Genomic DNA, 16,251 nt, shown 5'->3' on the forward strand with positions numbered 1-16,251 from the left:
GAAAATGCTTGAACAAGTGATAGTATTCAAAAGAACAACAGTCAACAAACGACCAGTTTATTATTACCCAATAGGTCTGCTGCGGGATACAAGCGCTGCTGAACAGAAATCCTGGGCCGGATTGAATCCTGGAGCGCAGAGCTTCTATCGCCAGATATAATACGATACTTTTTTTGGCTGATATCGGACCAATGCCAAAATCAGATCGGAACACCGTTTAAACAATGGAGTACTAAAAATGTTCTAATAAAGACCAATAGTGGTTTGCTGATCTCTCTAGTGTGTTTGTTTTACAGTAGCAAACAGTTTGCTTTCCGTGTGCTGTCCCTCGATAGCTGGAGGATAACTGAATGGTACCATCAACCCAAAAATGTTGTTGCTTCAGTCCCTTTCTTTATCTGTCTGCAAATCAAGTCTGTACTCAAACAGCGTGAAGTTCAGGATTTTAGCTGTAAACTCTGGTAAGACAAACTCTCTTATCTTCGTGTAACCCATGTGTTCGTACAGTTTCTGAGCGTCAGCCTGCACCACGGATGTGTAAAGGATGACGGCAGGGAAACCTCTCTCTCGAGTGAAATCCGCCACTGTCCGACACAGAGCCTTGGCGATGCCCATCCCCCGGTGACTGCGGCGCACCGACATGCGCTTCAGCTCCAAAAACCCGGGCGCTGTCTCGGCGGGGAGACACGCCACCGTCCCGACCACCCGACCGTCGCTCTCGGCCACCCAGAAGCACGAATTCTTCTTCTGCAGGTAGATCCCGCCGATGTTGTCGAGGTCCTTCCGGAGGGTGGCCTCTATGTATTTGTTGAACATGTAGACGACCATCTGCCGGACCGCGGCCAGGATGAGCGTGATGGCCAGAACGGGCAGCAGGAAGGACTTGGAGCTGGTAATGAGGGCGCAAAACGTGACCATGAGGAACATCTGGGTCAGCGGCTGTTTCAGGACGTGGGTGAAGGACGAAGGCACGTGTTCGCTCATCCCCAAGGTGAAGAGCTCCTTGACCACCTCAGCGTCCTCATCCTGGTACTTTCTAATCTGAATGTTGGCCATGGCTCTGCTGGTCAGTGAAATGAACGAAATAAAAAAAGGTAAAAATGTGAAGAGATTGTGAATAACTTGTATACTGCAAACTATTTGATTAAAAACACAAACATTTTCTCAAGATAATGTCTACGCCTTCTTTTAAAGTTGAGTTCAGGTCTCTGGGTCATACTACAATACATTTAATTAAGCTGCATTTCCATTAACCATAAAACTGTATAAATTGAAATTGCAAAAATCACTTAATGGAAAAACTCAAATTTTTATAAGAGTTTTTTCTTAATGTATCGAAATGGACGCATTTCGCAAAACTGCCATGAAAACACTTATTTCGTGTCACACGAGTCACGTAATCGACAGCCAGATGTTACTCCTGGCGAAAACAACAAAAAAGACAACAGAAAGTAGTAGGAGGAGGTTGACTGTTCGTTTGTTGTTTTTGTGCAGAGCCCTCACAGCATCGCGTATTGATAAACAGTTGTGTGTCATTCAGACTTATTGAATCCATCCATCTGTACCGTGAACTACAATTTCCCCAAAACGCAGCACAGTAGCTGTTCCCCAAGTGCCGTTCAAATGCCTGAATAAAATGCCGATTTCTCCTCTCATGGCTGAATTGTAAATATATTTCATGTGGCATCCGTCTGACATGATTTTTAATGAGTTATTTCGTGAACAAGCTTGTTCATGTGTGATTTTAATTTGCAAAATTGTGAGGGGTTTTTTTTTCTTGACGAGCAGAATATAGATATTTGCGCACAATTGTAATTTACACAGTTTACGGGGGAGATTACGTTTGAAGAACTAATATAAATAAAGCATAACTGAACTGGAAGGAAGATTATAAAGTTTTCAAACCTATTAACAAATAAAACAATGAAAAATGTGGCGTTTGTATTCAGTCCCCCTTGAACACTTTATTCCAAGTTTGTCCTTTTGGCAAACCTCAAATGAGACTAAACTGAATGCTTCAGTCTGCCTGTCAATTCAGATAAATGGTCAGCAACCTTTACTACTCTAAGAGCCATTTTTGCCTCAGGCCTGGCTAATCAACAGTTGAGCCGCAACAGCAACACGACTCTTTTAGAAATAGCTTGCTTTTAGAAGACCTATTATTGGAAAGCTGGTTAGGTTTTTAAAATGACAACAATTTAAATTTTTTCAATGGGACATTCAATTTTTACACAGGATGTAAAAATGTTAAAAGGTCACAGTTTGCAACCTATTAAAAAAAATTACTTCTTAAACATTATATTCTTTATTTGTGTCACTTTGCATAAAAGATTTGTACACGTATCCTTTTCCTTCTACGACACTGTATTTATTTGCAAAATCAATTATCCAGTTGACAAATCATTCAATTGGTCGCTGTTAGATTATAAACCAGTTTGACCTTTAATCACCCTGACCTCAAATACATGCCCTACATGACTGAAGGGCATGTGGTTTATTTGAGGTCTGTTATGCTTCATAACAGTGACCGTAGCTAGCTGGTAAAATCCTTGCAGGCCATTTAACGTGCAAATAAAGAAGTCAGCACTGGGTCCGTTATTAAAACGGTAATAAATCTGAGCTCCGTTAACGACTGATGATAACAGACTGGCTAAGAGATGCTAACATTCTTCCTACACTCACAGAGCTAAGAAGGATTTGACACCAAGGCTCTATGGGATTCTGTAGCGGACAAAAAACCAAATAAATAAACACAACTTCCTTACCTTATATTAATACATAATATTAATATAATTAATATTAATATAGTATTCAGATGAGATGAAAACAGAGACTGCTTCTTTCTGTTGTTGAAACCTCCTCAAGGATTCCGCTGCATACCTACTTCCTCTTCTACCAATCCCACTTCAGTTCAATAATGGTGCATTCAGCGGTACTCGGAAAAACGAATACAGAAAAAAGTTGCTTTGCATTTATCTTATTTCTTTTTATATAGACTGTTATTCTGCTCTCTATATGAATGTTGCCTGGAGGATTTTGAAAGCTTCCTGGCGTTCCTACAAAAATAAAATAATTCAGAAAGTGTTTTCGCCCTGCTGTCTGTAAACACTGCGGCAAGTCCGAGGCGCTTTGAACGTAGCACGTGGAACTTCCGTCTGTGCGTCTGATTGTTGATGGCGCATTCTCTGATAACTCGGAATATTCGATGTTCAGATGGGTCAAGCAGCGTTCAAGTTGTTTCACCTTGGTGAAACTTCACACATTTCGACCCAGAAAGTGCGCTGGTGACTTCTGACAACAAACGGGTTTTAAATATTAAATGGGCAAAAGAGTTGAATCAGTTCCTTAACCGGTTTGACTCCCCAGTTCCTAGTTACAGCCCTTCTTCCCACACATTGAACGGTGCTGTCTCCTTTTCTATTCACCGCCTACACTGGGGACTTTAAGTTCCGCACTGTTCCAAACTGTGCCATCTGCAAAAGTACTCAGATGATGAGGTGTGTGGAAGGGGCCCAGCAGCCCAGATGTGAACGCTGCAGCAAATCCTTTCTGTCTGAGACTATCAGACTGTATAATTCATACAAAGTCTCTAGAGTTGTAAGTTTTAAATGTTGATTATTTTTTTAATGTACTGAGCAATGCGTGTGTCCTTAGGACTGTCATTATATGCTCATTGTTATTTATTATTGTGTGCAATGCTGGGACAAACTAAATTTTCCCCCTTTAGGGGACCAATAGAGTATTATTATTATAATTATTATAGAATAAATTTTACATCTGTAAATGACACTTTTACATTAAATTACCTTAAACCGCACCAAACACCAAAGACTGGCTCGTTAATGAATGCCAGAGCCGAGGCCCCGTGGTTTTCCTTATTTGATTTAAGTCAGTTTATTTGCAGGTTCCTGCAGAACTTGGTGACAAGTTAAAGTGATGACCATGCAGAATATTTGTACATTATTTTCAATGAAAAACTGCTCACCCCACACACGGTCCAGATCCTCCCCAGGCACCTGCACACACTCGCATCAACAACCAGAAGCCACCACACCCATATATGGCAGCACCACAGAGTAAATCACCAGAAAAAGAGAAAAATGGCTTCCTTACGTGATTATTGTTTACCGACATTTTTAAATACATAGATAAAGAACTCAACAACGGTAGGGGAAAACATGCTGCGTAATGGACGTTGTTTAGATAGTAACCGCGGAAAAACTTGCCACAAAAAAAGATGAAATAAACTAAGTACAAAGACGCTTTAAAGAGTTTGTCAGTTTCACTAGCTTTATTTCTCTTCCTCTAAATCAAGTCTGTACTCAATCAGAGTGAAGTTGATGATTTTCGCAAAAAACTCTGGTATAGGAAACTGCCTCATCTTCTTATAACCCATGTGTTCATACAGTTTTTGAGCGTCGGTAGCGACCATAGACGTGTAAAGGATGACGGCAGGGAAACCTCTCTCCCTAGTGAAATCTGCCACTGTCCGACACAGACTCTTAGCGATTCCCTTCCCTCGGTGACTGCGCCGCACCGACATGCACTTCAGCTCCAAAAACTCGGGCATATTCTCGGAGGGGAGACACGCCACCATCCCGACCACCTGACCGTCGCTTTCAGCCACCCAGAAGCACGAATTATTCTTCCGCAGGTAGGTCTCGCTGATGTCGTTGAGGTCATTCTTCAAAGACGCGTCTATGTATTGGTTGAACATGTAGACGATCATCTGCCGGACTCCGGCCAGGAGGAGGGTGACGGCCAGGACTGGCAGCAGGAAGGACTGGGAGCTGGTAATGAGGGCGCAGAACGTGACCATGAGGAACATCTGGGTCAGCGGCTGTTTCAGGACGTGCACGAAGGACGAAGGCAAGTGCTCATTCATCCCTGAGGTGAAGAGCTCCTTTACGGTTTCAGAGTCCTCATGCCGGTACTTTCGGATCTGAATGTTGGCCATGGCTCAGCTGGTCCTGAAAAGCAGAAAGGCAAAAATGTTAAAAGTGGTAAACTAGATGAATTGTAATTGCACGTGGGGCACCCCACGGTTTCATCCTGGGCCCCCTCCTGTTTAATATTTACATGATCCTGCTAGCTCATAAAATAGCAAGTAATAAAATTAGCTACCATAACTACACATGAACACAGCTCTGCATTACGATACCAGGTGACCATGAACCCATTCGAACACAGAGTAGAGGCACAGAACAAATCAATGCATGGATGTACCATAACTGCCTATAGCTGAACAGAAACAAAACTGAAGTTATTATCTTTGGACCTAAAGAGGAACGATCTAGAGTCAGCACACAGCTTCAGTTATTACAGCTAGAAACTACTGATCAGACCCGAAATCTGGGCGTAGTGATGGACCCTGACCTGAACCTTCAGAGACACATAAAGACAGCTACAAAGTCGGCCTTTGTAACCTTAAAGGGCTAAAGTTGCTGTTCGTGTTCTCACTAAAACTAGGAAGCTAGCTCACATCAACCCAGGTCTGTAGTCCTTTCATTGGCTCCCTGTAGAAAATAAACTTTTAAATACTTCTGTTGGCTTATAAATCACTGAATGGCTTAGCACCACAACACATTCAAGACCTGTTGTCGTCGCATCAACCTTCCAGAATGTCTGCATCCCCAGAACCAGAACCAAACGCAGAGAAGCAGCATTCAGTTCGTAGCGAAGGGAAACTGCAATGGCTTTCTCTCAGCCAGCTGACAGCTAATGCACAGCAACAAGTGGGGAGGGGCAAAGCTCCCTTCACCTATGCATCAGACCATAAAAAACTTGAACTAGCAGCAAAAAACCTGACGGACCACAAACTACCTGCCTGAAAATATGCTTACTGTAAACACACTTCTGGCGAGAGTTTGGCTGTCATCTCTCAAGGTAACAAAAACAACTTTTTATTTCCAACCAGCTGTTGGAAAAAAACTTATTATGAAAATAAAAGTTACTACAAGGCAGTAAATGCACTTTTTTTTAACTGAGTGATAGCTTAGTTATTTAATTTCTTATAACATGGGATTAAAATTGGTCAAAGCTTTAGGTTTGTACATTGTCTAGCATTTACATTAACATGGTGTGTTGCTACAGAGCCAGAGGTCAACAGAAATCATAACTTTTCCCTTGCAATTATATATACAGTGTCATCATCATCTCGAATGTAGAGAATTGAATAAATTTACTTTGTTGCTTTTTGACCAGAAGTGACCATATAACGTCACTGTGTGATGAATGATGAGAGTAAAATGATTTAAACATAGAAACTGAAATCGCATTTTACCCATAATGACCTCCAGCAACATCCCTCGCGCTGATCACATGAGAAGAGGTCGTGATGGTTTCTAACCAGATTTTTAGCAAACTAGTCAAAAACAAGTTAACTTTCCACGTAAATTCGTGTAATCCTCATCAAACCACGAGTCAGATTATGCACTCGGCTTTTCCTTTAAGAAATGACAACAGTCAGAATGGCTCGCAGTAGCCAGCATCATTGCTAACCCAGAAGCTGCGACGTCGTTGTGAGGTTTAGAGGAGCGATAAAAGCAACAAAGGAAGATAACACAAGGTACCTGCTTTATGGTGATGCCAAAATATGGTGTTTAAAGTCTCTTGCAGCCGAAGTCTGCTCCAAGTGACCTGCGCGCTTCCACAGACAGAGAAGTGGACTTTCCGGATCTTACGTCAACGGGGGAGCCATGTTGTGAGTGGCACAAAAAGCGGTACAAACTGTTGGGTTTTGTTCCGGAGTTTAGGTCAAGCTGTGGGACTATCTGGTGTTTCTAATGTTCCGTGTTTTATCATTGCAGTAAATAAACTTTAAAAAAAATACGCGTCGTTCAAAAAATGTATTCTACATAAAGAAAAGTACAAATAACCCCTAAATTAGAACTTTAACTAAACAGGCATTGCTGTTTGCGCCTTAAGTTATTCATATAAAGCAGTAATAAATATTTTTTTTCACATCCATTCCTTCCATTTTCTTTTGACAAAATTAACTAAATACATTTTAAGTTTTGTAACTACAACCAAATTTAACCAGACATTTTTGGTATTCCAGGGTAGAAACCTTAGTGTCATCTGCAATTTTGCTTTTAAGGTTTGATTTGCACACTTCTGACATGATGGGGTTACCATGAATGTCATTACCTTCTGTCTCACTTAATGCCACAGTGGCTATGCTGCGTATTAGGACCTTTGCTTCCTCCAAAGATTGCAACTTGACCAGCTGTGCCACTGAACGCACGTAGAAGTCTTTCACCCGATGAGGTTTTTTCCTCAAACAATCCCACTGGGAAATCATTTTGATCAGGTGTGCCACATCCACTCGGATGAAGCATGGGGGTAGTTTGCTGCATTTGTTTTGACGCAGAACACCAAAGCACTCATTTACATAGCTCTTCAAATCAGACAGATGTGTGGTAGCCTTAACTAAAGAACCAAGTAAAGCTAAAGAAAAATCTGAAATTGCCTCTTTTGGACTGGTGCTCCAGCATGAATCCATTCTGACAACCATCTTGTGATTGCCTGGGCATCATGTCTTTCTGACAGCATTTGAACCACAGGGATGTGGGAGTTGTCGCTTCCTGTTGAAACTCCTTGATACAGGAAGATGTGTCCAGATAAGCCGTTTTGCCTGACAGGCTTTTTTACAACTGAGCCAGTTGCATCAAAAGCAACAGTAGGGTGTTTCTCTGTCTGGCACATCATCATTTGGGTAGGACTCCAGTGGTGACAGAAGAATTTGTCTAATCCAATGTCACCAATACTTCCACTGTGAGGACAACTACATTTTATTGCCTGTAGTGACAAGATTGGCTTTTTATGAGCCATTTCAGATTCACGTTGCTCTTGTTGGTTGCTAAATTTGGTAGATGACTTGGCTCTGGGTCTCCAAAGTCCATCAGTTTTCCTCCCTGTGATGCTCTTCACACATGTGGCTGCAGTCTACCTTCACAAAGTTCTTTTTTAACTTTTGCACGCAGTCTTCCAGACAATGGTCTCTTTGAAAACCCCGTGTGCAGGGATTCATCCGTGTTTGCCATCACACACCAAAGCACCATTGGGCACTGCATGTCTGGTTCCTTTTCACATGTAATGGACAGTTGACCCCTTGCACTCTTTACAGAAACCTCTTATTTTTATGAAGGACGACACCTGGTTGGGGTACACCTTGGCTCTTTTAAATGTAAAAGTGCAAGAACTTTTAATTTTATTCCAGATTCCCTGGTTCACAACATGAGTCCATGTGCCTCTCTTCAAAATGGTGTATACCCTTTTTTCTAAACATGTCCTTTTTGTATGTGACTTTCGCTGGAATCATATGCATCCACTCTTCAAATGGGAGCTCCACATTAAAAGTCTTATTGCCTTTGTTTTGTAAAGGAGACATTTGGACCTTTGGTCAAAAGGAGTGTCAGGAGAACATGCATGCACATCTGGTTCGACGTAGAACCCCTCAGGGTCGACTCCTCATGGGGCCAACTGAGGAGGCAAACCGGACTGTGGCAGGGAGGGCCTGGCAAGGAGGAGGTTCTGGCTGCCCTTTCAAATAAAGGCCACTAGATCCATTAAAACTTAAAAAAATAAAAAAACAAGGCATTTATCAAATCGTGCATATCTTTCAAATCAAGCAAAAAAACCCAAAAAACAACTGAATAACTTTTACTTCATTGTTTGTTTATTAATTTTGCCATAGAAAAACCAGCAAAGCTCCTATTTGCTTGTTTGTCCATGGACAAACTCCTTAACAGTCAGCCGGCAAAAAACTGAGAAGGAGGCTCTGTGGGAGGAGAGCAAAGCGCTTACTGGTGAGTCAAAGCACCTGAATTTTATTACAATGTACAATCATAAAAATTTTTTGTTTATTCCATTCATCCATATCTATCTAAGGGGAACACACTCACACCTAGGGAGAATTTAGAGACCAATTAACTCTTACCTTACAACTTAAAACTATGAACAAAAGGACTTAAAAGATAAGTCAAAAACAATCTAAATCAAATCTATATTCAGAGGTATTTAAGCTGTACAATCATCTAAGTAGCAGTTTCCAAATGTCTCCTTTTGGTGACCCCCTGTTTTGGATCAATAAAGTATTTTTGAATTGAATTTTGAATTTGAATTTTTCTTCCAAACCATGCTTTACGACAGAGAGAAGTTTTCCCCATTTGAAGGTCCGAAACTGAAAGCAGAAATATAATGTCACACCAGCAGTGAAAGTTTCAAAAATGTCATTGTGAACTTAGACTGGTTGGCCAATAGGTGGCAGCATAAGGAGTGATAAACATGACAACGAGATACTTGTGTGGCAGTATGCCCTGTGGGCTCTGATCGCGTCACACAAGTGCCTGAATTTAATTGGTTGTGGCGCTGTCTGTATATAAAGGGCCCTCCCTCACCTGGTAGACATCATGTTTTCCTTCCGGTTCACACCTCGCTGTTTGCTGGCGCTGCACGCCAGCCGCGTACTAATGCGCTCTTGAATGATGCGCTTAACGACGCACTAATCGCTGATCGATCCTTCTTGTGGTAAGAAGCTTCTCACACCCTTAATGTCTGTTAGCCTAGCCTTAGCTAAAAAAAAAAAAGTTGGTTTCACAATGGGAAAGAAACGATTCATCAAATTGTGCATATTTTTCAAATCAAGCAAAAAGAACTGAATAACTTTTGATTCGTTGTTATTAATTTTGCCGTAGAAAAACCCCAACAAAGCTCCTATTTGCTGTTTGTCCATGGACAAACTCCTCAACAGTCACCTGGCAAAAAACTGGGAAGGAGGCTCTGTGGGAGGAGAGCAAAGCGCTTACTGGCGAGTCAAAGCATCTGAATTTATTAGGTCTCTATATGGCGATTAACATAAATTATTTAAAAAAAAATTATTTTCCATTCATCCATTTTTATCTAAGGGGAACACACTCACACCTAGGGAGAATTTGGAGTGACCAATGAACTCTTACCTTGTTGTCATGTTTTTGGAATGTGGGAGGAAACCGGAGTACCCGGAGGAAACCCACGCATGCACAGGGAGAACATGCAAACTCCTACAGTAGTTCTGGGAAGCGAACCCACAACCTTCCGACTGTAAGGCAACAACCTTACGGACTGAGCCACTGTGCAGCCCGCTATAGAATGGCGCTACTATTAATATATCTCTTAGCATTTTGACGTCACCAGCGTTCTCGGCTGACTACGTTAGCAACCGGGTTCCCATGGGAACCGTGTTGGTGACCCCTGTTTTGGATCAATAAAGTATTTTTGAATTGAATTTTGAATTTGAATTTTTCTTCCAAACCATGCTTTACGACAGAGAGAAGTTTTTCCCATTTGAAGGTCCGAAACTGACATAGTTAATAATGAAAGCAGAAATATAATGTCACATCAGTCATGTAAGTTTTAAAAATGTCATTGTGAACTTAGACTGGTTGGCCAGTAGGTGGCAGCATAAGGAGTGATAAACATGACAACGCGATACTTGCTTTACCTGCATTATTTGTAGTCCGATTTTTCTGACGCACCAGTGCGTGCGTTCGTCAATGAAAGTCATGGAAACGACGTTAGCGTCCTCAACCCTATAAATGACGCTGACCTTCTGAGTTCTTTCCCCTTTGCGACGGGACTTTTGAGAGAGACGCCTGAAGGAGCCTTTACAGCCTCGGAAGGTTTGAGCTTGTTGAAAAGTCTGCTGTGCAAAACTTGTTAAAGAAGCGCTTGCTGAAATACGCACTTGCTGAAGAAGCCCGTGGATAAGAAACCTGCGAAAGACGGTTCCTGGCCAGGAGAAGCACCAACAGGGTGACCAGCTGGAAGGTTAAAATCATTCTTGTATTATTTTTAATAAACGAAAGCAAGTTATTACTAAGACATTAGTGACTTGTTTAGTTTATTTTGTGTGTGTGTGTTTTAAAGAAATACTGACTGCTGTAGAAAAAAAAGACAAGTAGCATTCTTTGCTAGCATAGATCGTTCTTAACTAATGAGGCTTTTTCTTAACTGAATTTCGCTGGAAATGTCAGGAATGTTAAACTGTGGTGTAGTGATTTATGAAATATATGTATTTTACTTAATTATAGTCAAATCAGTTAAATTAACGTCAAATTTCTGGAAAATTAGCATGGGTTTTGACCGTTATTTTTTGAAAAATGCCATGATAAACACTCAGTTTCCATGGATACGCTAAATGAAATACGTTAAATATTTAACATTAGGTTTTGACCGTTATTTTTTGAAAAATGCCCTGACAAACATACTTGGTTTCCATGGTAATCACATCAGACTAGCGGTTTATTAGGACACTCGAAGACGCTTTACATAAAATTTCCATTCATGCACACGTTCACACACTGATGATATTAAGCTAATGGATTGTAGCCACAGATGTTATATCGTGCCAGCAATAAACTCCAGCTAAAGGTGGGAGAAGTGTCTTGCTCAAGGACACAACGACAGAGGCGGACCATTGCAGGGCAAACTCCTACCACTGTTGCCCCAGTAATAAGCATTATAAGTGTGTGTTTGTGTTTGTTAATGATAAAACATTAGTAGGCAATGAATCGTGTATAGACATACAGTAGTTATCATCAATTGAAGCTGATTTTAACAAAGAAAATAAGGTTTTCTTTGTAAAAAAAAAAAAAAAATAAATCAGCTTTGATGACTTTGGTGTTCAGTTTTTGGAAATTAAAACTCTCTGTCTAGGAAAATATAATTGCATTTTTGGGGTGCAACGTATTTGTGAGTTAATTGAATTTGTTTTGTGATTTATATGCTAGTTATTTGAAATTCTGGAAAATGTCAGTAATGCTGACTGGAGTTGTTTTGGTTTGAAAAAATGTTTGTAGTCTCCATGGATACATTGAATAAATAACACACAACTTTATTCTTAGAAAAATCTTTAAAGAACAATCAATGTGTACCTGTTGATTTCACAAAGTAACTCAATTATTTAGTTTATTGTAATTACTCAAGACCAGAAAAACAGTGTTTTGCTCCATCTTTGAGGCATCATGCACACATAAGGGATGCAGATTATTATTTTAATGATTTTGTCTGGCTTATCTCCAGACAAAATATAATGGCCATTTTAACACTGGATATGGATTTCTTAACCAAATAAACTGTTTTATTTTTGTAGGAGGGAGCCCCTGGAAACGGAGGAAAGGCCACTTATGTCGGCCTGTTTATTTAGATCCCCAGTCTTTAAACTTAATTAATTTTACAGGTTTACATTTCTGTTGTTGGCTATATGTGGGAGTATGAAGGTAGTACTGATGGGGTGTCAGACTTGCTGTCTTTGTGATTGTGGAGCTCAAAGGAATTTAGTTTGATTAACTACGATTAACATTTTGGTCATTTACAAATGCTTTTGGAAACATATATTTCTAAACTTTGATACTTTTAAAGTATTAAAGTTGTGTAAGCAGTGATTTAAGTGTAATAATTATGAATGGATCACATATCTTATCCCTGGCTATTGTTAAGAATGATCAAATGTACCTGAGCATCAAAGATTTGTGAGGATGGGTTGTTATATAAAGGTAAACTGAGTAACTTGTTGCAGTCTTATTTCATTCACACTTATGGCACAGTCTAAGATTACAGGTGTTTCAGTAGCTATTAAGACATTCTAAACACAGTGTATAGCTCTTTAATTTATGTTTCCAAATGTTTAATAGTTTATGGTTAGGGATGAATTGCCAATAAGTCTAAATTTGATTTGTTGTCTTTAATGATTGATTGGTACCAAGATGAAGCTGCAAGTTTGTTTGAGTGGCGATGCTCCATACATGTTTGATCATTGAGTTTTAGAGTGTGTTCTGGTTTTTATGTAAAATTGTATTTTTTGCTGTTTTTTTGTGACTAAAGATAAGCTATATTTGTTTTATCTCTTAATTCCCGTCTTTATTGTATAATCAAATACAATGGCATAGCAATAATATTGTTAATTAAATATATTCAAGAAAAACAAACACATTCACAAACCTGGGTTATTGTATTGTTGGTATTTTAGTTCCCTCAAAACATTGCTTTGGACTTTTGTGAAGGTCTAGATCCTGAATTATAGCTTTTTTTGCTTTGTTTCTTCCTTTACAGCTCAGACCATGGCGCTTCCAGCAGATGGATCCCCAAAGTTGGAGGGACTTCCAGACAATGGTAAGGAACACGGTAAGGTGTGGTCAAATGAAACCGACATGGTTTCTGAAGACCACGGAGAGGGGTTGAGGTGTAGTTCACCTCCGCAGTCTGTGGACTGTGCTACCAGCTCCAGTGGTAGCTCTACTACCAGCTCCAGTGAAGATGAGGTAGGTAATGCCTGTACTATCAGCTCCAGTGGTAGCTCTACTACTAGCTCCAGTGGTAGCTCTACTACCAGCTCCAGCGGTAGCTCTACTACCAGCTCCAGTGAAGACGAGGCTAATAATGAAGACCAGGATGACTTTTATTCCAGACTTCGGATTGTCCAGGTCCTTGCACCAAACATTAAATTCCTGTGGGGCATAGGAGTGCTTGAACAGTCATTGAAACATCTCAATTCGAAGCTTGATCAGCTGAGCTCCGCTGTGGACCGTGGCAGTGCTGCGTCGCTGCGCTCTGAGATTCTTGAGATTCTTCCCCCAAATTTCAAATACATAAAAGACATTGGGGTAGCTGAGAAGCCTGAAGAAGACACGGCTCCTTGTACTTCACTTGAATTCACGTCTGGACTTGACAAACAGGAAGAGCCCATTTTGCGTCCAGAGAACTCCAGACCTATTGGTACCTCGCAACACCATCAGGTAGGTTTGGAAGAGGACGGGGCTTCTTTGACTTCTGGCCGCGCCAGGAGCATTACACAGAAGGTGGATGCTGCGAAGGAGGACAACCCACCATTAAAGCTTAGTTTTGGTACAGTGCTTCCTTCCAGCTTTGACAAACCGGAAGAGCCCATTTTGCGTCCAGAGAACTCCAGACCTATTGGTACCTCGCAACACCATCAGGTAGGTTTGGAAGAGGACGGGGCTTCTTTGACTTCTGGCCGCGCCAGGAGCATTACACAGAAGGTGGATGCTGCGAAGGAGGACAACCCACCATTAAAGCTTGGTTCTGGTACAGTGCTTCCTTCCAGCTTTGACAAACCGGAAGAGCCCATTTTGCGTCCAGAGGACTCCATTCCTATCAGTGCCTCGCCACAACCTCTGGCAGGTTGGAGAAATTTAGTGACTTTTTGCCGTGCCATTAGAATTCCAAAGAAGGTGGTTGATGCGAAGGAGGATGACACACCATCCAAGCCTAGCGATCGGGTAGGTTCAAAAGAGGACGTGACTCATGCGACATCTGTGACTGACATAAACGGAAAGAGGACAAAGGACAGTGATGCTGAAGAGCAGCCCCCAGGAAAGAGGACCAGGGACACTGTTGCTAAAGAGGAGCCCCCAGCCAAGAGGAGTAAGGACACTCTTGCTGAAAAGGAGCTCCCTGCCAAGAAGACCAGGGACAGTGTTACTGAAGTGAAACTCCCAGCCAAGAGGACCAGGAATAGTGATGATGCTAGACAGGAGCCCTCTGCCAAGAGGGTCAGGGAGAATCAAACTGAAGATGTGCTCCCCTCCAAGAGGACCAGGGACAGTGTTGCTGAAGAGGAGCCCCCAGCCAAGAGGAATAGAGACACTGTTGCTGAAGAGGAGCTCCCAGCCAAGACGGCACAGTAGTATAATGAAGATCCCATTTGGGACGAGGTCCTTCAAAGTATCGGCAGAAGGATGGCATGGAGATATGGTAAAGAATGGGAGGACGAGCCCATTCCGTCAACCCCTCTGTTCATTCCATACCGAAAGACAGACCATGAAGATCCTATTCTGTTATCCCCTGTCCTCAGTCTCTCACCAAGGACATCGTGTGAGTATCCTGGTCTGTCATCCCCTGTCCTCAGTCCCTCACCAAGGACGTCGTGTGGGGATCTTGGTCTGCCATCCCCCGTCCTCAGTCCCTCGTATAGAATGCCACGTAAACCTCCTGTTTTGTCATCCCCTGTCCTCAGTCCCTCACGAGGGACGATGCAAGAGGATCTTTTTCTCTCATCCCCTGACGTCAGTCCCTCACCATCGGCGCACTGTGAAGATCCCGTTTTGTCACCCCGCGTTTTCAGTCCTTCACCATCAACACGCTGTGAAAATCCAACTTTGTCATCCCCTGACTTCCGTTTCCGGATGGAGACTGAAAAGGACATAGAAGAAGAACCGACACCTTCAACATCTAGTGGAACTACAGCAAGAGCGAGTTCCAGACACGTGTGGTTTAGACCTCGCTACGTTTCAAGTGACTCTGATTAGATTGGGATCCGTAAAAACTGAGGACCTATTTGGGAAGTCACATGAGGACATATCATCATTTCTCTGTTTTTTTGTTTTTGTTTTATTAAAGCCAATGGATTTCTAGCAAGCCTGTGGAAGTCTTAGGTAGCGCGTTGCACCGGGGCTTTTCTTTATCCCGCTGCTAGATGTAGCATTTTAGATGTTGAGGATTCTGGCAGGACTCAGGAAGCCTTAGGTAGCGCCTTGCACCGGAGTTTTCTTCGTCTTTGTGTCTTCCTCTCATCTTCCCCATGTTTCAGGGTGAAATAGCGGTTCTTCCCCACGCGGTGCTCTCTGATATAGTAAATTATTCTATTCTGTTCCTCCACTAATCCACTCTCCAAGGTTTTAATCTTTCAGGTTTTAGCTGCTCATCGCTGGATCCTTTCGTCGTCGTCCATGTGGTTCCTGTCCTTCTGGACCCCTTGTTTTTCACACTGCTTGTAAGTTTTTCCACATTCACATGATACTGCTTGCCTCCTGCTGGTGGTGGGGACCATCAGCTTTACTAAATAAAAATAGAAATAGAAGTTATTAGTAATTTACAAAGTGCTCAACCACATAGAGTTAAAATTTACATTAAGTAAGGAATGCTTGCCTGACAATGCGTTGTATCAGAAACCAAATTAAAGCATCAGGACAATAAGAAATTAGAAGACAAAGGAGAACATAGACATAATTTATGATTGAAGGATTTAATTAAGATTTTTTATTCAGAGAGACACTAGAGAACAGGATCAGAGGAAAGGAAATGGAGAGCATGTGGAGTAAAGTTTTATGTAGATAAACTATTAATCTCATGAAACAAATAGTTTATATGGCCAATAGCATGTTCATGTGTTACAACACAGAAAAATCACAAAAGAAGAATAGACATTAAAAAAATACCCGACCCAAGTTCAGACTTCTCAGATTTCTGATT

General features: G+C 41.5%; 3 protein-coding genes across 5 annotated transcripts in view; all 3 read right to left on the reverse strand.

The window, feature by feature from the left end:
- LOC116708618 (MAP/microtubule affinity-regulating kinase 3-like) overlaps window positions 1-16,251 on the reverse strand; it is a gene marked incomplete at its 5' end in the record, with an annotated part of 485,947 nt that overhangs the window by 192,292 nt on the left and 277,404 nt on the right. The gene's annotated exons all lie outside the window — the stretch shown is intronic.
- On the reverse strand, window positions 21-2,910 carry LOC116708613 (probable N-acetyltransferase camello). 2 transcript variants are annotated; one of them, XM_032546537.1, is made up of 2 exons: window positions 2,766-2,910; window positions 21-1,063 (listed from the first exon to the last, which is right to left on the reverse strand). In XM_032546537.1, the coding sequence occupies exon 2, from the start codon at window positions 1,054-1,056 to the stop codon at window positions 382-384; it is 675 nt and encodes a 224-aa protein (XP_032402428.1). In that variant the 5' UTR covers window positions 1,057-1,063; window positions 2,766-2,910; the 3' UTR covers window positions 21-381. The 2 variants fall into 2 exon arrangements, with proteins under 2 accessions (XP_032402428.1, XP_032402429.1); XM_032546538.1 differs by having other exon boundaries at window positions 21-1,060; window positions 2,766-2,908.
- LOC116708614 (probable N-acetyltransferase camello) lies at window positions 3,867-6,711 on the reverse strand. Of its 2 annotated transcripts, none has more exons than XM_032546539.1 (2): window positions 6,573-6,711; window positions 3,867-4,970 (listed from the first exon to the last, which is right to left on the reverse strand). In XM_032546539.1, exon 2 carries the CDS (start codon window positions 4,955-4,957, stop codon window positions 4,292-4,294), a length of 666 nt encoding a protein of 221 aa, XP_032402430.1. In that variant the 5' UTR covers window positions 4,958-4,970; window positions 6,573-6,711; the 3' UTR covers window positions 3,867-4,291. The 2 variants fall into 2 exon arrangements, with proteins under 2 accessions (XP_032402430.1, XP_032402433.1); XM_032546542.1 differs by lacking the exon at window positions 6,573-6,711 and adding an exon at window positions 6,284-6,557.

This window comes from Xiphophorus hellerii, chromosome 19 (genome assembly GCF_003331165.1).
Source record: "Xiphophorus hellerii strain 12219 chromosome 19, Xiphophorus_hellerii-4.1, whole genome shotgun sequence".
Taxonomy (NCBI): Eukaryota; Metazoa; Chordata; class Actinopteri; order Cyprinodontiformes; family Poeciliidae; genus Xiphophorus; species Xiphophorus hellerii.